Source organism: Urocitellus parryii, chromosome 11, assembly GCF_045843805.1.
Source record: "Urocitellus parryii isolate mUroPar1 chromosome 11, mUroPar1.hap1, whole genome shotgun sequence".
Classification (NCBI taxonomy): Eukaryota; Metazoa; Chordata; class Mammalia; order Rodentia; family Sciuridae; genus Urocitellus; species Urocitellus parryii.
In genome coordinates, this window is record NC_135541.1 from 31,181,712 (window position 1) to 31,205,369 (window position 23,658).

Below are 23,658 nucleotides of genomic sequence, written 5' to 3' on the forward strand. Positions count from 1 at the left end.
CCTAAACAGCTAATATTCAATGTAAAGTAAAATGTACAAGTAAAATGAATCACAAAACACATCTGATGATTTGACAGTACAAGCTTTGGTAAGTAGCTCAGAAAATTAAATTGCTCATAGTAGAAGAGATTTCCATTTGCAATAAATAAAATCATCAATTGGTCTCTGGATAGAGCCTTACAAATACACACGTAAACTTTTTTTTTTTTTAATATTTATTTTTTAGTTCTCAACGGACACAACATCTTTGTTGGTATGTGGTGCTGAGGATCGAACCCGGGCCGCACGCATGCCAGGCGAGCGTGCTACCGCTTGAGCCACATCCCTAGCCCCACACAAAAACTTTTTTAAAAAATTTTTTTCTTAGTTGTTGATAGATCTTTATTTTATTAATTTATACGTGGTGCTGAGAATCAAATCCAGTGCTTCACATGCCAGGCACGTGTGCTACCGCTGAGCCACAGTCCCAACCCCATAAATATTTATTATATAATCTAAAACTAACTTTTGTTGGTATTAACTGATTTGCCCTTTCCTTCATATCTTTTCCCCAAAAGCTGAAGTTAGTAAGTGGCAAGTTGAGAATGAAACTCATGTCTGCCATACTCTCTGGGGCTCTGTAATAACTGATTCACTACACTGGGTTCAGCAGTTTGCATTTTGCTATAAGAGAGTCCTTCATGCACTGTTTGTTGTGATAAATATTAACTTCTGGTCAAAGAACATACTATGACTTTCCATGTCATCCCACAAAGAAATCCAGCTGTTTTACATGTGCCAGCCACTATTTAAATATACAGTCCAGCAAAAACCAAATAATGATCAAGTACTTTCATTCTTATATGCACCTGAAATTTCAAAGAAGCTACTTCCAATCATTAATACTCCCCCAAGTCAGTGGTGTCATCACCAAACAATGAATAGTGCTCAATAATGTTAATCTTTATTTTTTATTCTTTAAAAATGTGTGTGTGTGTGTGTGTGTGTGTGTATTTTTTTAGTTGTAAGTTAGACACAGTATCTTTATTTTATTTATCTTTATGTGGTGCTGAGTATTGAACCCAGGGCCTCGCACGTGCTAAGCAAGCACTCTACTGCTAAGCCACAACCCCAGCCCTAATGTTGATCTTTATAACTAGCCTGGAATTCTCCCTCAACCTTCTGGGTACTTAATGCTTCAGAGGCTATTTTATAAAATGGAAGAGATGCTACCAATTTATTTAGGCATTATTTTTTCATGAAAATGCTTTGTGAATATGTCTTTGTGAAAATGTGAATATAAGTCTACTTTCTTTGCCTAATTCCTCAAAATAATAAACATTTTGCATTTTAAATCAGAAAACATATACATATTATATTTAAGTGTAATGTCTATAGATACTTATGTAAATAATTTGATAAAAGGAAATACAACCTTCTAATTCAAAATGTTAAAATATTTAGAAAAAAAATTGGTCTAATTTTAAATATACCTGCAAGTAACAATGGTGGATAAGTTAGAATGTGGTAGGGAGTGATAGGAGGAGAGTATATTAAAAAACTAAATTCAAGACAAACAGTCTACCACTCAATTAAGAGTTGTTAAAATTATTAAAGAAAAAAGACTGAAAGGAGATATACAAGCAAAATTTTAATAGTTGAGTTTGGTTGGTAAAAATATGAGAATTTTTTTTTTTGGTCTACTCTTCTAAATTTTCCATTTCCAAAATAAGTTTATATTACTTAGCAGGAACAAATGTCAAACTATGTTCAAAATTCTACAATATTTTATACAATAGTTTATACTATAAAATTTTTAAACTTTTCATATGAAGATATAGCTAAATGTTGCTATAAAATGTTTGCCAACGGATTCCTTTATAGAGACACTTAATTTAATTTATTGTTTTGAACTGAAAATTGAATTTTCTTTTTTCCAGTATTAGAGGTTGAACTCAGAACCAGGGAAGCACTCTACCGTTTAATTACACTCTCAGTCTTTTAAATTTTATTTTGATACAGGATCTTGCTAAGTTGCCTTTGTAAGCCTTGAACATATGATCCTCCTGCCTCAGCCTTCGAGGTAGCAGAGATTACAGGCATATTACACCATGCCCAGTGAGAATTTAATTTTTTCACATTTGTTTCCATTTCCTTGAGCAAGTAAATTTACAAATCTAATTAGAATTTTAGAAACTAAAAACCTGTCTATGGGGGCTGGGTTGTGGCTCAGTGGTACAGTGCTCACATAGCATGTGAGGCATTGGGTTCAATCCTCAGCACCACATAAAAATAAATAAATAAAGGTATAAAAAATCCTATTAAATTGAGAGGCCCATTTAAAAAAAAAAAGTCAGTTGGACACACTCCAAAAAAAAGGAATGTTTTTGCTTTTCAGATGACATAACTATGAAACTATACATCTACTAGCTAGCATATCTATGAAATTTTAACTTACACATAGATAATTGAATTAAAAATGGGTATTGCTTGTAATACTAAACGGAAATGCCTGTTTTCTGTTAAGAAAAATAAACAAAACTATATATAATAAAACAGCCAACTGTTTCCTAAAAAGTTGATTTTCTTTGCAAAGTTATTAGTTCAGAGAACACTTTTTCACTTTCTAAAAGTTTAATCATAAACATAAATTATTTTCATAGTAAATTTATAATACACATTGTAATTTAAATTAGGAGAACAATCTTGATTAAAACAATCTGACAGGGCTGGGGATGGGGCTCAAGTGGTAGCATGCTTGCCTGGCATGCGTGCGGCCCGGGTTCGATCCTCAGCACCACATACAAACAAAGATGTTGTGTCCTCTGAAAACTAAAAAATAAATATTAAAATTCTCTCTCACTCTCTCTTCAAAAAAAAAGAAAAAGAAAAAAAAACAATCTGACTACCTCACACTGATATACAAAAAAGGCTATACTTTCCATTTCATTTGAGGTATTTAAAAAACAAATCAAGCCCCATGTGGTGGTACATGCCTAATCTCAGTGACTTGGGATACCGAGGCAGGAGGATTGCAAGTTCAAGTCCAGCCTCAGGAACTCAACAAGGCCTTAAGCAATTTAGTGAAATCCTGTCTCAAAATAAAAAGGGAAAGGAAAGGGAAAGGGATATAGTGTAGTGGTGGTAAGGTGCCCCTGGGTTTAACTCCCAGATCAAAAAAAAAATCAAGACACCGAAGACATTAAAATAGGATGGCTGGGGCTAGGGTTATGGCTCAGTGGTAGAGTGCTCACCTTGCACATGCAAGGCCCTGGGTTCAATCCTCAGCACCACATATAAATAAATAAATAAATAAATAAAGTTATTGTGTACAAGTACAAAAAATATTTTAAAAAAATAGGATAGCTGCTGTTAAAAAATACATTGCCTAAAAATATCTACTAAAACTTCAAATGCATATAACCCTTTGATCCTGCCTACCTACCTAGGAATTTATCTTACAAAGATACTTGCACTGGGGTTAGAGATGCAGTTTAGTGATATAGTGCTTACCTAGGTAAGTCACTGGGTTCAATTTCTAGCACTGCAAAAAACCCAAAAAAAACCAAAAAAACAAAGATACTATATGATTACCTGTAGATGATGTTCACATAGCATTGTCTAAAATAACAAATAGAGATCTGGATAAAAAGTCCATCAATAGAGGACTGGGGTTGGATATAGTAAATGAGTACAATAGAAAATGATGCAGCTGTTAAAATGCATGAGAAAGAACTATATCAAAGATATAATAATGTTAATTTAAAAAAATTAAATCACAAACCCTATCATATATATATATATATATATATATATATATATATATATACTTTAACATGTAAAATATTTCTAGAAGAATACAAAAGAAATGGTTAAGAGAAGCAATCTAAAGGAGACAGATTGAGAAATTTGGGGGGCAGGGTTTTTTTGTATTCTACCTTATATTTTTCCATATTATTTATTTTTTAAACCAGGAAATTTTATTAGATTTTTAAAAACAAAAAATAATTAACAGAAAACATATTAGCCTTAACAATAAAACTTTCCAGGTATTATTTTATTTCATTTTTTGGGGTACCAGGGACTGAATGTGCTGAGCAACATCCCCAAGCCCTTTTTAAAATTTTTTTTTATTTTGAGATAGGATCTTGCAAAGTTGCTTAAGTCCTCACTAAATTGCTGAGACTGGTCTTAAACTTGTGATTCTCCTGCTTGAGTCACCCAAGTCACTAGGATTACAGGCATATAACACCATGCCCAATTCTGAGGTTATTTTTAATAAAAAGGGATCTGAACAGGGTATATAAGTTGGACACACTTCTAGAAAAAGGAATGTTTTTGCTTTTTAGATGACACAACTATGTAACCATACATCTACTAGCTAGCGTATCGCCTTGCCACCTCCAGAAGAACTCTGTCAATAAATCTCATTTCTCTTCTCCAAAGTATATACATATCTCTCATATATGTATATAACAGATGTTATATGTTATGTATGTAACCTCTCCTACTAAAAATGAAAAAAACCTAAAATATAAAGATGATCTCATTCAGTCTAGGTAAGCTGGCCCTGAACAAATGATGAATCAATTAAGGTACAAATTTATATCTTCTCCCATGAGACTGCTACAATATACCTAAAATTTATTCATCTTTTAGAACAAATTTTAAAAGGTTACCTGGCCTGATCCACTTTATGTGAATTTTTCTTCACTTTAGTGGGAGAATCAATTTTTACTCCCAGGCTTCTTAGTTGCTTAAGAGTTGCATTCAGAACACAATCTTTGTCCACCAGTCCTGAACTGTGTTTTTTTTTCTTTGTATGGTAAACATTTTGGGTTCTGGTACATTCATGGCTGATAAGTACTGCTTTAGTAGATGACTGTTCAGTTTCTTTGGAGGAGTTACTTAATAGATGGTTCACTTGACCCTGATAAAAAGAAAAATTACATATTTAAAAATTACTATTAACAATCTTAGGATAAGATCCTAAATAATACCATAAGGAAGACCAGGGGAAGGCAAATTTACATTATCTTATCAAATTCTATAAAATATCTAGTATATCTGAAAGTATTAGGGGGTTTTTACAAAAGAAGTCCACCTTCATTATTTGTCAGTCCGTACAGGAAAGAGAAGAGTTGTTCTGTTTAAAAAACAAAATATTCATTTTTTAAACCAACATTTTAAAAATATATTGAGTAATATTCCAAGTGTTTTTAAGGATCTATAATAAATTCTGTATAAACAAGTTTTAAACCATGCTTTCATTTACAAAATAGTAATATGTTTAGGGTTGTAAATTAGACTTTTATGTTATTTTCAGAATTACTTTTTTTTTTTCACTTTCTAAAAATGAAAATGCCCTGTGATACTATCTCTGCATTCCTGGCATTAAAGCATATTTCATTCTCTGAGCATACAGGGTTAACACCAATCTAGGACCTAGCAGGCAAATAAAAAATATGTGTTCACTGATGAATACATGGAGTCCTAGTGAAGTATGTTTAATTAGCTGTCAATTACAAATAGAGAAATCAAATGTTCCTAGATCAAAAATTTTGGATCTAAGTAATAGGCAGGGTCATCTTAAGTCCCAGTTCATGTTCTAAGTTTTCTAAGAAAATGAGGTACTCCAACTAAAGCTATCCCTACTGATTCTGTGCTCCTTTTGCTTTACACCACTTTTCAACTTGTCATAGAGTGGTTGCTTGTGTTCTTGTATTATTATTTCTCCTATGTTCTCGTAATCATCTTTATATATCCACTTTTCTTAATCCCCTTTCTTAGACTAAGCTAAAAATTGAATAAACATCTGCTTACCTGAAGTCAATAAGTATTACCATAAATATTCCACTAACTTTTCAATTTTCAAGCTTTTTACAAACTCTTTGCCTTTTAGTTGTTGTTGTTACTAACTTTAGTATGAATTTAGCACAATATCAATACTTACACTTACATTTAAAAAATAAGCTTTTTTTTTGCTGAGTATCTGATAACTGGCATATTTACATTTAAGTTATCATAATTTATAAAAAGCTAAAAGAAATACATGATATACTGTTCATTAGGTAAAAATATTTTTATTTCAAATTCCCTATTAGTTTAAATCTAGGGAAAGTTTAACTAATATTACTTGTATTAAAAAACCATCTCACAAAAGATGAAATGCTCCCCATGTTCTTACCAATAAATCCTGGTAGATGTTCTGGTTATCTGATGGCTGATGAGACAAAGGTTGCATTACTTGCTCAATTTTTGGTTTCTCAGACGTTTCAGTATTGGTATTGGCACCCTCTGTTGGCCCGGTCTGTAAGCACATGCTCATGCTCTCTGCCAGCAAGGCATTTGGAAAGAATATCGGCACATCGGGTTCTTTTCTCACATCTGAAGAAGAGCTGCATGATAGGACATTTAAGTAAATGTTAGTATCTCAGTATCAAAGTACCTTTAACTGTATATTTGAAATGTAGTAACTTTGGAAGAAAAGGGTAAGACTCAAGCAGCATCTGGTTTGTATTTTCAGCTGGTGGAATATATAAATAAACCATATTGATAAGCTACATATAAACTGGAAAATAATAGCTTTTCTTTTTTTTGGTAGTACTGGGTATTGAACCCAAGGGCACTCTACCACTAATCTACATCACCTTTTTATTTGCTATTTTGAAACAAAGTCTTGCTAAGTTGCTGGGGCTAGCCTTGAACTTACAATCCTCCTGCCTCAGTTTCCTGAGTAGCTGAGGTTACATGTATATACTGATGTGCCTGGCTTGTCCAATAACACCTTTTAAAGTTATGTTATGTGTAATGATTTCAGACAACTTTCTTTGAAAGTTGGAAAACAACCTGTTAATTTCTTCTAAACCTGATGCAATAAAATTTAAAATATATAATTTGCTCACTTTGAGTTTTAAAATAATTGTCAAGATCCTTGTCAAATGAAAGTTCATAAGTTGCCATTGATAGTCATATAGCTGATGGTATTTCTTTTCTTTATGCTTTTGTGTATTTTTTTCCAATTTTATACAGTAATAATTCATACTTTCAAAGTAAAAAATATGAAACATTTTAAGTAACTAGGGAAAGTAGTAGTATATTTCTGTTTATTATTATTATTGTTATTATTAAAAAATATTTTTTAGTTGTTGATGTACCCTTTATTTTTTACTTATTTATATGTAGTGCTGAGGATCAAACTCAGTACCTCACAAATGCCAGGCAAGTGCTCTGTCACTGAGCCACAAACTCAGCCCTATTTTTTATTTTTTAATATTTATTTTTTAGTTGTAGTTGGACACAATATCTTTATTTAATTTATTTATTTTTATGTGGTGCTGAGGATCAAACCCAGGGTCTCTCATGTGCTAGGCAGGTGCTCTACTGCTGAGCCACAACCCCAGCCGGAAGTAGTATATTCTTATTAGAACAGTAATCTGTGGATTATAGAAAATGGAGGAAAGCAACAATGTTAGCTAGTAGAAGCAGCATTATTATTAGTCCAGGCATAGTTTAAAGTGCATCATCTTTTTTCTTTTTAACATTTTTTTTAAGTTGTAGATGGACACATTATCTTTATTTTTATTTATTTATTTTTATGTGGTGCTGAAGATCAAACCCAGGGCCTCATGTCTGTAAGGCAAGTGCTCTTCCACTGAGCCACAACCCCAGCCCTCAAGTGCATCATCTTATGTAAACCTTACCAAAAAAGTCTATGAGATAGATATTATATATCATCTCCATTTAACAAAGAAATTGAAGCACCCTAATTGGATATGTTCTCTTGCTTCTTTTAACTCCCATTAGTACCTTCTTTTTATGTTTTAAGTTGCATTTGTGTTTATTTATATTATAACTATCTGTGTGTTTATAATGCCTTGGGCAAATTTCTTTATCTCGCTGAACCTCAGTTTCCTTTCCTGGGTTGAAAAACTGTGATAAAATCAATGGAGATGCAGAGAACCTAGCACAGTACCAGATGTACATAATGGGCGATCCGTAATTATTAGTTCAACTACTACTGCCTTCTCCCTGTGCCCCAAACATCAGATTGAGCCTTTATCTTCAACCATGTTGACCAATTTCACTTTAATGAAAACACCAGAACTTAACAATATTTAGGTGCTAAGGCACTGTTCTAATTATGTTACATATATGAACTCATTTAATTCCCATAACAATCTTATGAAATAGGTACTTTTATTATTCCCACTTCATAAATGAGAAAACAGAGTCCCAAGAGATCAAAAGACCTGTCCATAATCATACTGCTGTGATTCAAATCTGGCAGTCTAACACCAGAGACCATGCTCTAATTCACTGTTACACTGTATGTTCAAGGACTTGAAAATATATGTCCTGATGTCTAACCTAGCAAGAAAAAAACAAAAGCTAAAAAAGAACCAAAACATTACAAAGATCTCTCAAAAGATTTAAGATTAAAACAAAACCTTAAAAGATGACTCTTATATGCCAAAGAATATTAGGTATTCCCAAGGGTGGCTCCTGAAAAAAATAATCATATTAAAAGAAAATCTTTATAATACCACATACCATTATTCTCCATGGGGAAAAAGCAATCAATAACTAATTAAGCTGCAAGGCAAATAAACTTATCTTTAACAGACTGTTTCAACATCAGAAAGACTGATCCAGTAAGGCATCCAAGGGAGACTGAGAGCCCAGGTAGCTGAGTGACATGTATGAATACTCAGCAAGGGGAACTACAGCACAGGTCAGACCAGATGTTTGGGAGGAGTCCAGAGAAGCACCAGAACCTCCATAGACAACAATGGAGATAGTATTTAATCCAACTCAATACATTTCCTGAACAAAAGACTAGATTTACATCTAGTTATATGTTAGAATCAATGAAGGTGATTAATTGCTCTGAAAAAGCAATTAAGTTTTTTCTATCAGTTAACTCAGATGTGTTTCTAAAGTTAAAAACCACCAAAGGAATAGAGATATTTAAAGTTCTAACTTGAAAACTCCCATAATCCTTGAAAATATTCTTCAGTTTACAGAACTAAGTCAAGAAGAATAAACAGAGATAACCATAGTTCATTCCTTGTCCTCCTCAGTTTCTGTAAATATTCCAAATAAAATGTGGATCTACAGAAAAAATTACAGAAATTAATATGATCATGACCCTGTAGGAACTCAATCTGGCCAAGGTGATATACACAAAAGATCTTTTCAATATACTGTGGTACATCAATGAGTCCCTAATTGATTTATAAGATTAAAACACTGTGTACTAAAATGAGGAGATCTGTGGTTCTCTGTTGTTTTCTGGAGGGGCATTAACCACCACTGTAATTAGAACAATTTAAAATGTCAAATATTATCACAAGATTTAGGATAAAAATAGGTCATCCACTTTCTATCTGCCCCATGTCACCTTACCAGCAAGTTCACCTCTTTTACCTGAGGTATTTTATATATCTACATTATTCTTTTACCTTCAAAACTTATCCTACATTTGATATTTTCCATGATTTCCACAGGTCCAAGCCATCCTCATCTTACTTGCTTATTAAGTCCTCTAACCAGTCTCCCAATTTCCTCTCTTAAATCTCTTTCATTTGTTCAAAAAACAACAAAAAGAGTCTTCAAAAAAATGAAAATCAGGGAGCTGGGGTTGTGGCTCAGTGGTGGATCACTTGCCTAGAATATATGAGGCATCGGGTTCAATCCCCAGCACCACATACAAATAAATAAAATAAAGGTATTATGTCTACCTACAACTAAAAAAAAAATATTAAAAAGAAAGAAAATCAGGGGCTGGGTTGTAGCTCAGCGGTAGAGTGCTTGTATAGCATGTATGAGGCACTGGGTTTGATTCTCAGCACCACATATAAATATATAAAATAAAGGTCCATCAACAACTAAAAAAAAAAAAAAAAAGAACAAGAAAATCAGATCATACCACACCATTGTCTGAAATCCTCCCCTGGCTTTAATGAATAGGGAATTAACTCCAAAACTCCTTTCTACATCCTACAAAGCCCTATATGCTTTGGCTCCTGCCTTGATCTCTGCCTTCATTTTTTACACTCTTCCTTATCAGTCACTGTATCCAGTCATACTGCCTTTCCTGCTTGTTTCTAGATCTGTCAAGCTCATGCACAACTCAGGGTCTTAACACTTGGTATTTCTTCTAACCACAACACTCTTCCCAAAGATCCTGTCATGACTGGTTCCTTCTCATTATTCAAATCACTGCTCAAATGTCACCTCTCAAAGAGGCTTCCTTTCCCACCCTATTTAATATATCACACCTCATTCTCATGCTACCATCCTAGTTACACCACATTTGATCACTCCATTCATTTTCTTCACAGTAGCTGTCACCATATGAAATTATATTATTTTGTTGCTTATGAGGATATATTTCATAAAATTAGTTGTTTTGTCTAACCTACTGCTTGATCTCTAGTGCCAAGTTCTGTGGGAGCACATATCACAAGTTCAAAGAAAATTTGCTGAATTTATTACCAAATGTACTGAGGATCTGAATTACTTTGGATTTTTTTTTATTTTTTATTTTTAGGTGGACACAATATCTTTATTTTATTTTTATATGGTGCTGAGAATCAAACCCAGTGCCTCACGCATGCTAGGCAAGCGTGCTACCACTTGAGCCACATCTCCAGCCCCTACTTTGGAATTTTTTAATAGAAAATTTCACAATGAAAAGTTTCAAACAAGATATTATCTAATAAACTACCACATACCATCTGTTTCAAAACTTATCAATTATAAGACAATTTTATTTCATTTAAACTCTTAGCCATTTCATCTTCCATTAGCTTATTCTGAAACAAATCTCAGATAAGTATTCAGGTTGTTATCTTTCAAAAATATTCTTTTTTGTGTAATTTTAATAGGGAATCATAAAAAAATCTATAATTCTGAGCCCCATCTCCATCTAGAACCTAGTATTATAAGAATCTCAAAGGTGAGGAGTGAGTGTATGTAATTTGAAGTTTTCTTTAGTTGTTCTGAGTTATTCAGGCTGTTCCAGTGACTGACATCTGGGAATGGTTCAAGAAAGCTCAAAAAAGACAGTTATGCAGACACCATATTATGGAAATATATCAATGAAAATACCATGTAGAAAATAAATAGTTTTATGTTAGAGTAACAAAAAATATAAGTTTTTTTTTTTTTTTTGGTGGGGGGTGCGGGTACTAGGGATTGAACCCAATGGCACTTAACCCTGAGTCACATCCCCAGAACACCCCCCCTTTTTTTGAAAAAAATATTAAATAAGAATTGCACAGAGCCAGGCGCAGTGGCACACGCCTGTAATCACAGTGGCTCGGGAGACTGAGGCAGGATTGCTAGTTCAAAGCCAGCCTCAACAACAGCGAGGCACTAAGCAACTCAGTGAGACCCTATCTCTAAATAAAATACAAAATAGGTCTAGGGATGTGGCTCGGTGGTTGAGTGTCCCTGAGTTCAATCCCCGGTACAAAAAAAAAAAAATTGCTCAGAATGGTGATAATAGTAAATAACAATGCATGATATATTTCAAAATTGCTAAGAGTGTATTTTAAATGTTTGCATCATACCAAAAAAAAAAATGGTAACTATGTGACATGATAGATATGTTGAACAGCCTGATTTGCTCATTCTACACTGTAAACATCTAAATGTATCCCATAAAATTGTCAATTTAAAGATAAAATGTGAAAACAAAAGAAAAAAGAAAAAGACAAAAATAGGATGAAACACGAAGAAAGGAAACCTTACCTGGATTCATTAACTGGCTGATTAAATTCTTCTACAGCAATGTTGCTTTCTTCAAAACTGGGAATATCAACTTCTCTTAATGAAGATGCACTACCTGGAGGACTTGTGACTTCATTATTAATATCGACAGAAAAATTCATGTCCTCACTAGAAATCTTGGTGTCATCTTGCTTCAGTTGAGAATCTTGATCATCGCCTGCTGCATTCCAAAACAGGCTGGCACCTGGAGGTAAAGTGATTTAACAGCTACTGAAATAAATATTCAATTACAAAAATAATGAAAATAAAAGCTTGTTATGATTAGCTATATTATTTTAACACAATTATCTACAACTGTTTTCAGATTATATTTCCTCAGAAATGCCACAAAAAGGTAGGTGAAAGGTAGAAAGAAGAAAACTGGGACAAAGGGAAAGGGGACATCCTGGGTCCTGCCTCTTTTAGAGGAATGACTCTGTTTTACATATTAAGGTTCTTTGTGTGTTGAAAACTGCTGCTCTAAATAGCAGGAGAAAATACATAAAATACAAAACCCTAGGATCTCTGGTTTTCATCCTTAAATAGAATATTTAAGAAACTATATTAGAGAGGCATCAGACATATGTAATACGGGCAGGTATTTAAAAATCAAATACTCCCCAATATTTATGGACCATCTGCATATATTTTCAGAGCTTTTTGCATATTTGCTTATACTTTTTGTTAAATTAACTATTTTTTTATTTTTATTTTTTATTACTGGGAATTAAACCCTACCTAAACCCCGTTCTACTGCTAAGCTACATTTCTAGCCCTTTTTATTTTGAGATAGAGTCTTAGTAGGTTGCCCAGGCTCGCCTCAATCCTCCTGTCTCAGCCTCTCAAGTCGCTGGGATTACAAGCATGCATTACCATGACCGGCTAACCCACTTTACCTTTGCCTAGTGTCATCGTTTCTGTGAAGTTGTACATTTGCTGTGCTAGTTATAGCTCTATAACAATAAATACATTTACTGGATGGAACTGGAGGCTGTCAAACTAAGTGAAATAAGCCAATCCCCCCAAAACAAAATGTTCTCTCTAATGTGCAGATGCTGACTCACAATAAGGGTGGGGGAGTGTGTGTGTGTGAAGGTTCACCAAACTGGACAGAGAGGAATGGGGAAAGAAGAGGGGATGGGAATAGGGGAGACAGTAGAATGAATTGGATATAACTTGCCTATGTTCATATATGAATACATGATCCATGATAACTCCATATCATGTATAATCCCAAGAATGGGAAGTTATACTCCATGTATGTATTATATGTAAAAATACATTCTACTGTTGTATATAATTAAAAAGAACAAATAAAAATAAATTTTAAAACTTAAAAAAAAAAGAATAAATACATTGTAAAATGTAAAATATTCATCATCCCAAATCTTCTTTTGTATCATCAGTGATCTGCATTCTACAATTTGGGAAACACTGCTATAAATAATGATTTAAAAAATATGATTAAAACCAAAAAGTAAATCCAAGTTGAAATGGTTTCTACTTAGGTGTTATGAAAATAAATGAATAAGGGCTGGGGCTTTAGCTCAGTGGTAGAGCGCTTGCCTTGCATGTGTGAGGCCCTGGGTTTGATCCTCGGCACCACATAAAAATAAATAAAATAAATGAATAAAAAAGCAAGAGGTAACTTAGAATTCATTATTTTATTAAAGACAATTTTGAAAAAGATAAAAAGGTCCTGCTTACTCTATGTATCAATATATACCTTTAGGGAATTAAAGCACATGTAGAATAAATGTGCTTTGAAAAGTCATTTGGTTAAAAAGACTATTAATAATTCATTTTATGTAGATAAATAATAACTAAATATGAATCTATGATGTTTTAATATATTTGAATTCATACATTATGTCTGAAAACATGTCTCAATTTCATAATCACTTTGAATATGTGAATGACTTCATTCAATTGTCAGTTTATTTACTCAACAGACATTGTTTCAGTGGTCCAGATCTCTAAAGCTTACAGTCTAGTGATAGATATAGATGTTAAGCAACTGGAATATCGTAAACACAGAATTTCACAAAAGAACGTAGAAGACTGCACTTTGGTACATTTATTGGTTCATAATACCCACAAGCTCCTTTTCTTTCTTTTTTAAGATATTTATTTTTTAGTTGTAGTTGGACACAATACCTTTGTTTATTTATTTATTTTTATGTGGTGCTAAGAATCAAACCCAGGGCCTCACATGCGCTAGGCAAGCGCTCTACCGCTGAGCCACGACTCCCGCCCCCGCCCCCCACAAGCTCCTTTTCTACCCCACCTACATACACACTTTCCCTGGGAACTCTTGCATTTGCAATCCACAAAGGGGGGACTCCAGCAGCTAAATTCCTATTGTGTCTTTCAACCCCTTTATCACTGGACCAGGGATTAAAACCTAATGCAAACTAGTCCACTAAGGTTTTCTTCAATTTCAAACTGTGACTGAGGGATAGTTAGATGATTTGCACATATGGCTAGAACTGTATAATACAAACAGCTTCTGTAACAAAAGCTCCAAGGGGCTGGAATTGTGGCTCAGTGGTAGAGCTACTTGCCCACCAAGTGTGAGGCACTGGGTTCGATCCTCAGCACCCATATAAATAAGTGAATAAGATAAAGGTCCATCAACATCTAAAAAAATATTTAAAAAGCTCTGAGTCAACCATTTTTACAATGGAAGCCAGACTGCAGAGGGAATTGAGTTATCTTAATGGTAATTCTAGTGTCCAATGGTTTCTCTTTTCCTTAAGTTCAGCTCAATCCTTGGCATTGTCTTCCATGAAACATTCTCATAACCTTGTAGAAAATTCCCCTTCTTTGAATTTGACTTAAAAATATGCATGTGGCTCTTGCTTCCCTCCCTCTTTTCTCCCTTCTACAAAATAAATAGGTTCAGAAAAATATAGAAATTTGTTTTTCTTCTTTATTCTTTCTTAAATTTTTATTCTCCAGCTTCAAATCTTCAACTTTTATTTTTGCAAGTCTGTTATCAAACCACTTGCATGCAAGCTCAAGCTTGCATCTATTTAGGATGATTTCATGATCTTTCCTCTGCCTTCTCTAACTTCACTCCTTATACTTGATGTTACCATCCCCCCATATTCCAAACTTAAAATCTTAGAGTTAACTTTTATTTTCATTAAACTTTACTTTAGAATTAATTCTGAATTTGTAGTAAAAAATAGAGCTCCCATATGCCCCTTACCCAGTTTCCCCAATGATAACATCTTAAATTACCAATATACGTTTGTCAAAATCAAGAAAACCAACATTGGTACATTACTATTACCTAAACTCCAGGCTTTAATTGGATTTCACCAATTTTCCACCAGTATCCTTTTTCTGTTCTAGAATGCAATTCAGGATACTACATTGGGTTTAGCTGGAGTAATTTATCAGTCCTCATTCTTCCTCAACTGCTACATCCAGTTAGTTACCTAATCTTATCAACATCCTATAAGACATTTCCTGCTCATTCTTTTTTTAAAAAAATATTTATTTTTTAGTTTTAGATGGACACAATATATTTATTTTTATGTGGTGCCAAGAATCGAACCCAGTGCCTCACGCGTGCTAGGCGAGCGCGCTACCACTTGAGCCACAACCCTAGCCCCTCCTGCTCATTCTTAATCACCAGAAATACAATTCAGAGCCCCATGTTTTCTCATAGAGTCCATACTATTTTTCTTACCCAGTTTGTTCGGCCATTTCTCAACTCTACTTACTGAAATCTTGCATAACTTCTAATACCCACACTCAATAATAATGCATAGATAAAACCTTACCCTGATCCCTCAAAGCACTGATGATTTATCTTATTAGAACTTCGTCTAATTTTAGCTATTTGGGAGACTGAGACAAGAGAATTGCCAAGTTCAAGGATAGCCTGAGCTACTTATTGAGACCCTATCTCAAAATAAAAAAGGACTGGGGATATAATTCAGTGGTAGAGCACTCCAGAGTTTAAAAAAAAAAAAAAAAAAAAAAGGCTGGGGATATAGCCAGGCCTTAGCATGCATGAGGGCCCTGGGTTCAATCCCTAAGACCTTAAAACAAACAAACCAAAGCAAACAAAAAGAATTAGGTCCAACCTAGAAAAGTAGTAAAACCTAACAATGTATCATGTTATGTGGTTTCTTATGTGTTCTTCGGTGCATTTTTCTTTCATAAAGAGTAAAATAACAGGGGCTGGGGCTGGGGCTCAGTGGTAGAACACTCCCCTGGCACCCATGAGGCACCACATTAAAATAAAATAAAGGTACTATGTCCACTTACAAATAAAATATATGTATATACATTTCTAAAAAAAGAGTAAAATAACAGACTGAAGTTATATTTTCATCACCTTGGTTTTATTCTATTGTACTGTGCACCAATTTTAGTATAAAAATCCAAAAGCCAGATATAAAAAAGCATTTCTTAAAAATTTCTTACAATTAAAAAAAAATGAAATTACCTGTGCTCACAGCAATGCTTACACTTTTTTTCATGTTCGAGCCAGGGGAAGACTGTGCTTCCATGGAAACCAGCTCCATTTGCTTTGTAGCTTGCACAGTGTCTTCAACAATAGTTGTCTTAGGGGAACCAGGCTTCAGAGACTGTGCTTCCAGCAAACGCTGAATCTGTATCAATTAAAAACATACTTTAAATTGACAGTGAAGTTATCAACAAAATTGGCAGGAGAGTTTAATAATGAATTACAAAGTGTCCCAGACATAAAGAGCTGACTTTTAACTATATTTTCTCACATTCCAATTAGAACATACCATGAAACTCTGTGTAGAATCATTATCATTAGTTATTAAGAACACTTTAAGCTAAGTAAAAATTTAAAAGTGAAACATAAAAGTGTTTAGATTAGCATTTGTAAACTGACACTCATATAGAAAAGTCTGAATGGTTAATACTTCAACATTTTATTCCTACTTCACTAATAAATCAAGGAAGAATGGTATACTGTGAATCCATGTACCAAATATGGAACATTTTACACAAAATTTTCTTAATAATGTTAATCAGAGTTGCCCACATTTGGCCATGCTGAAACTGGAAACGGTAATAAATAATAGCCATCACCTTTTGGGTGTTTCTTGTTTACAAGACAAGATACCATAAATTTTTATGAATGATTTTTATAAAAACCCTATAAAAATATACTACCATAAAATACACTTTACCAACAAGAAAACATAAGGCATTGAAAATTTAAGTTTCTTGCCCAGATCACATAACTAATAAGTAGCAAAACTGAGGCTTAAAGACAAATAGCCCCTCCTCCTCTTCCTTTAAAAATTGAGAGATAGGGGCTGAGGTTATGGTCAGAGGTAGAGCACTCTCCTTGCACATACAAGACCCTGGGTTCAATCCTCAGCATCACATAAAAAAAAAAAAAGTTATAAAAAATTGAGATATAATGCACATACCACAGAATTTACCACTTTAAAAAATTCATTAGTTTTAGTATATTCACAAAGTTTGCAGCCATCACTATTACCTAATTCCAGAACATTTTTATCAAACTCCAATAGACTCCATACCATTAACAGTTACCCCCAATCCTTGGCAACCACTAAAATACTTTCTATCTTTATGAATTTGCCTACTCCGGTCATTTTGTAAAAACACACAGTATATAGCCTTGTGTCTGACTTCTTTCATTTTTTCAAGGTTCAACAATATTATAGCATTTACTAATAATTTTTATTGCTGAATATTCCATTTTATGAATATATGTCAAACCCTGTTTATTCATTAGCTAGTGGACAATTGGATTATTTAGTTTAAGCTATCATGAATAATATTGCTTTGAACATTTATATGTAGGTTTTTGTATGGAAATATTTTTTTCATTTCTCTTGGGTATACCAGAAGAGCTTCCCTTTATTTTCTGGAGGTACTGGAAATCAAACCCAGGGCCTCACAGGTGCTAGGCAAAAACCCTTCAACTGAATCATATCCCCAGCCCAACCCTGGACTGTGATTTTAAATACTGTGATTTTTTTTCTATTTCCTACAAATGGTACACTGTATTTAACTAATCTCATTAATTTTAGTGGATTAGGGCTGGGGATGTGGCTCAAGTGGTAGCGCGCTTGCCTGGTATGTGTGCGGCCCGGGTTCGATCCTCAGCACCACATACCAACAAAGATGTTGTGTCCGCCAAGAACTAAAAAATAAATATTAAAAATTCTCTCTCTCTCTCTCTCTCTCTCTCTCTCTCCTCTCTCACTCTAAAAAAAAATTTTTAGTGGATTAACATTTTTAGTATAAATATTATCAACAAATTATTAAGATCAGAAGAAATAAAGGCTGAGTCAACATAAAATGGCATATGTATTTATAGTGGTTTTGAGCATGGGCTTTGGTGTCATGAAGACATAAGTTTAAATTATACTCTGCTACCTTTGGGATATTATAAGCTTCAATATCACCCAAAACTAAGGTTGTTGTGAATATTAAAAGAGATGAATAAAATAGTTTAACTTGTTGAATGCTCACCACAGCCAGGTCCTACACTAAAGTATTTTATAATAAACATATTTAACCTTCAAATCTACAGATAATACACCAATCATCTCTCCTATTTTACAATGAGAAAAGTGAGATTTAGAAAAAACACATAGGAAACACTCAATAAGAGACTTTTTATACATATTCAGGGCCTAAAGTTAATCAGTAAGTATGCTTTAACAATGTGCTTTCTCAGCAGATGCAGAGGTGCATACTATAATCTCAAATATTCAGGGTCGGGGGCTGAGATAGGAGGATCACAAGTTCCAGGCCATCCTGAGCAACTTAGTGAGAGAACCTGTCTCAAAATAAAATTTTACACTGGGCTTGGTGGTACATACCAGTGGCTTAGGAGGCTGAGGCAGGAGGATCATCAGTTCAAAGCCACCCTAAGCAAAGGTAAGGTGCTAAGCAACTCAGTGAGACCCTGTCTCTAAATAAAAACAAAATACAGCTGGGGAAGTGGTTCAGTGGTGGAGTGCCCCCGAGTTAAATACCATACTACATACACACACACACACACACACACACACACACACACACACACACAAAGATATATTATTCAATAAATATGTGGGGCTAGTCATCTGATTAAAAAAAAAATCTTATCTCCACATCCAAACAAAATAAAATAAAAGCAACAATCCCAGAGGGGAGGGATGGATGGAGAGTAAATTTTTTTATAATCTTGAAGGGAAGAAGACTTTTCTAAACATAATATACAACTCAGAAAGACAATGAGTAATATTTAACTTTAGATAAGCTAGATAATTATGCATGAAACAAATGGCCAAAATGCAAAACACTTAAGACAAACTGTAAAAAATTCCATGTGTGATAAAGAATAAATTTTCTTAGTATATAATCTCTTATAAATTAGTTAGAAAAGGACTTAGTACAGAATGCTTAAATAACAGATTTTTAACCAAAGGAATACAAATGGCCATAATAATTCATGTTACTTATAATAATATAATGCAAATTAAAAGTTTCTAATTATAACCCTGATAATTTTAGAGTTTGATATGGCTAACATTGCAGATACAAGGTATTAAACTGGAATAACCTGGGCTGAGGGTATAGCTCAGTGGTAGAGTGCTTACCTATCATGTGAGGCCATGGGTTCAATTCCCAATACTACAATAATAAATAAATAATATATAGAGAGGTTTAATTCTTTTTATTAAAGACAAGGGAAGAGACTCCTTCCTACCCCTTATTTAAAAAGAAAAAAAGAGAGAGAGAGAGAGAGAGAAAAAAAACACTGGTATAACCTCTCTGGCAGTCACTTTCATTCATTCAAGTAACAAAACATGTATTAAGCAACAATTACAAGTCAAGTACTAATAAAGGTGCTAAAACAGTGATGATAAGTAGCTGCCTCCTTAGAGCTACTTTATATCTCAGCCCAAAAACAAAAAAACCACCAACATATAATTAAGGCGTGAATGACGTAAAGGAACTAGCCATTATAAGAACCAAACGAGGCATATTTCAGTCAAAGGGAGATGCAAATTTAAGAATTAAATGTAAGCACGTTGTGGCATGTTTGAAGAACAAAAAGCGTAACACTGTGGCTGAAATGTAGTGAACATAGAAGAGAGTGTTAAGAGATGATTTGGAAGAGAGAGACAGACACAGAATCACAAAGGTCTTTGAGAGCCAAAGTAAAGAATGTGGAATTTATTCTAGTTGTAATGGAAAATCTCTGGAGGGCTTTAAGGAAGAAGGCCATGATCTGATCTGTGCTTTAAAAGATTTTTGTGGAGTTTTCAAGGGCAGGAAATATGGAACAGTACTGGGCATGATTAAAGAATGGTTTGACCTGGGGTATAGCAGGAAAGACAGTACAGAGTAGTTAAATTTAGGATGCATCTATAAAGTAGAGCCTAAGTTTTTTGTTTTTATTTTTTGTAGTGCTGGGGATTGAACCCAGGGCCTCATGCATGCTAGGCAGGTGCTCTATCATGGCAATATCCCCAGATCCAAGAGCGGAGGTGTTTTTTGTTTTTTAAATTTGGCCAGAGTGCCTGGATGACAGATGAGATCATTAACTGAGACAATAATGATAATAAAAATAATAGTAACAGTTAACATTTATTGAGCATTAACTTCATACCAGGCATGAATCTAAGCCCTTACTTAGTAACTCATTCAATCCTTAGAACTCCATACAACTCATGTATATCCCTATTTTGTATAAGAGAAAATTGAATTCAGGGCTGGGGGATGGCTCAGGGTTGAAAACTTGCCTAACATACATATAAGCCCCTAAATTCAATCCCAACCACCACAACAAAAAAACTCAAAAACAACAACAGCATAAAGACAAAAAACTGAATTCACAGAAGTAAGATTATTTGTCCAAAGTCATATAACTTAATTTCACAATTTTACTTCTAGGAATCTATAGTACACAGATCCTGACACATATGCAGTTAGGTGCAAATACAAGGATGCTCACTGCTCACTTCATTTTTTGCAATAATAGGTACTTCAAACTGTTGATATAATCAGTAGAACAATTAGAAAACTCTGTGTACAGCAGAGCAAATTCCTATGTAGAGTATGAGAGTTCTATATGTACTTACAAGGAAAATTCCTAAAATATTAAAAAAAAAAAACCTACAAAAAGCTAAAAAAGAAAAAGAATTTCATGTACGAGGAGAATACTATATTTAACCACAGAAGATTTCCTATATCATATATTTTGGGGGGGATGGTTACTGGGGATTGAATTCAGGGGCACTCGACCACTGAGCCACATCCCAAGCCCTATTTTATATTTTATTTAGAGACAGGGTGTCACTGAGTTGCTTAGGCTGAGGCTGGCTTTGAACTCACATTCCTTCTGTTTCAGCCTTCCAAGCTGCTGCTAACAGGCATGTGTTATAGCACCTGTCCCAAGTTACTAAGATTTCTCAACAGCTTGAAGAAGCCTTTTAGCCTCTATTATTCTTTTTTTGAACAAGACAAAAAAGAATTATTTTCATTATAGAAATATTTAACTAAATTAAAATTTCTGCTACATATTTATCACAATTTGTTAAAATCCAATGTATATTTTATAATTTCAAAGAATTTGACCTAGGTTTAAAAAAACAGCAAAGCTGGGGCTGGGATTGCAGCTCAATGGTAGGAGTGCTCACCTAGCATGTGTGAAGCACTGGGTGTAACTCTCAACACTACATAAAAATGAAACTTTAAAAATAAAGGTATTGTGTTAATCTACAGCTAAAAATATTAAAAACAAACAAACAAAAAAAAGCAAACCTGGCCAGGTGTATTAGCACACACCTGTAATCTCAGAGACTTGGGAGGCTGAGACAGGAGGGCTCCAAGTTCGAAGCCAGCCTCAGCAACTTGGCAAGACCCTGTCTCAAAATAAAAATAACAAAAAAGAAGAAAAAAAAAAAAAAAAGAAGAGAAAAAGAAAGAAAGAGCAAAGCTGAATTTTTCCCAGGTGTTCCTATCCAAAGCATTTTTAAGCACAATTTCAAATTGCTTTTTTTTTCCAAACTGCAAACAAGATGCCTCCAATTTTATAAAGCACATGTATTTATGCATACTATATACATACACACATAAATACATATTATATATTCTATATAGCTATATGAAAATGAGGAACAATTGGTTTGGGGTGGGTATATGCAGGAAGGATGTCAATGAATAAAGACATAATACTTATAAATTAAACTAAGCACAGGGCTGGAGATGTGGCATATGTGAGGTCCTGGATTTGATCCCTGGCACCACAAAAAATAAAAAAGAACTCTGCAATAAAATCCCTTAAGGAACAGAACATTTCAGAACAAACTGAGCGGAACAAGTCAAGTTTTAGTCTATTCTCTGAAGGTACACTGGCTAAAGGTCGGTATACATAATAAATTATTGAAAAAGTAAAGATGTGTCAATGTTTAGTTGTATATAAATGTTTAGAAGAATTATACAATCATTTTTATAGGAGCAAAAAAGCAAAGAAAAATGCAATAGTCTTGTAGGTTAGGATATCACAAGATAGTGTGAAAGAAGGCTTGCTTTCTTTTCTGGTTCTACTATTAACTAGGAATGAGGAACTGGGTTAAATTATTCTTTCTAATCCTCATTTCAGCTTATCTATAAAATGAGAGGTACTAGAATTCAGTTTCGAAGGTTTCTTTTAATTCTGACAACTCTATTCATAAAAACGTAATTACTGAAGAGTAATAAAACCAGTTTTTAAGAAACCATATCAATACAAAGAATTGAACAAAATTAAGAAATCTTCAAGCAAACCTGTGCCTGAAGTAGCCTCAGCTGTCTGTCTTGCTCTGTGACGAACCGATAAGCATCTGGAGACAGTCCCATCATTCCATTATCTGACTCAGTCTTGGTTGTGTGCATACACACTGCACAAGGATGTGGGTTACAAGAGTCTATATATGAAGGTCTTGCCACAGGTGATGGTTCTACATTGTTGTGGGGAGAACAACTATCCATGCCTCCCTGAGGTCTCAAGGCTACAGGGCTACTTGAAGAATAGAATGCTTTATGACATAGAGCTGGACATCCACTTGGATGAATCAATGAATGTTTCTGAAGGGCTTCAGACTGGAGGTCTTGAATGGATCCAACTGTATTTACTCCTTGCCAAGAATTTATTGGACTATATTGAATATGGCCATGATGCTGATAACAGCTGCAGACATTTGTGGAATAATAAGTTGGTAGTGGGGGAGCAGGTACCTGAACTTCTATTGGTCTTCCTGAATTATGAGGTGAAAAAACAAAATTGTGTGGATGGGACTGTGGAGCAAGAGAAGACTGTCTTGAATTAAATGTGGAGGGTCTTAGAGGATACTCTTCTTTCTGTACATTTCCAGCAGAAACTGCTTGAAGTTTCTCAGTTATATTAGGAGGTGAAACATTAAAAGAAGATGGCGGAACACTCTTATTCCTAAAATGAGAGTTCCCTATGTTACAGGTAGTTGGCTGTCTTACTTTGCTGTCTGTCTTACTCTTGCTCCTCAAAGAAGCACCGTCCTGATTAAACTGACTTGATATCCCTTTTAAGGAAGACTCTCCAGGTTCAGCTTCTGGGCTGTGTTTCTCATCATAAAGCTCAGGTTTCATTGCCTTCAAGTGTTCAGAGTGCTGAATCAACAAAGGAGAATTTTCAGTGTTCACCGTTTCCAATGGATTCAACATATGATTTGATTCTATAGAATTGCCATCTAAAACAAGTGAAAGTTCAGGAACTAATGGTTGGATCTTGGAAATCTACAAATGGAAAAGAAAAAAGAAATTCTTAGGAAAAGATATATGCATTACTTTCCTTAGATTAGTATTTCTCTAATATTAGCAATTTAAATATTATTCATAATTTATACCATCAATAAA

At 34.1% G+C, this 23,658-nt stretch overlaps 1 protein-coding gene across 5 annotated transcripts in view; it reads right to left on the minus strand.

Moving 5' to 3' along the window:
* Nucleotides 1-23,658, minus strand: part of Stil (STIL centriolar assembly protein) — a 51,444-nt gene that overhangs the window by 1,442 nt on the left and 26,344 nt on the right. For 2 of the 5 annotated variants that reach the window (XM_026410677.1, XM_026410675.1), the window contains 6 exons: nt 22,555-23,538; nt 16,223-16,388; nt 11,740-11,962; nt 9,388-9,401; nt 6,167-6,312; nt 4,659-4,909 (listed from right to left, as the gene is read on the minus strand). In XM_026410677.1, the coding sequence (XP_026266462.1) occupies nt 4,659-4,909; nt 6,167-6,312; nt 9,388-9,401; nt 11,740-11,962; nt 16,223-16,388; nt 22,555-23,538 (1,784 nt within the window). Of the gene's footprint in view, nt 1-4,658; nt 4,910-6,166; nt 6,378-9,387; nt 9,402-11,739; nt 11,963-16,222; nt 16,389-22,554; nt 23,539-23,658 lie in introns of all 5 variants that reach the window. The other 3 variants (XM_026410676.1, XM_026410674.1, XM_026410678.1) reach the window with 2 other exon arrangements.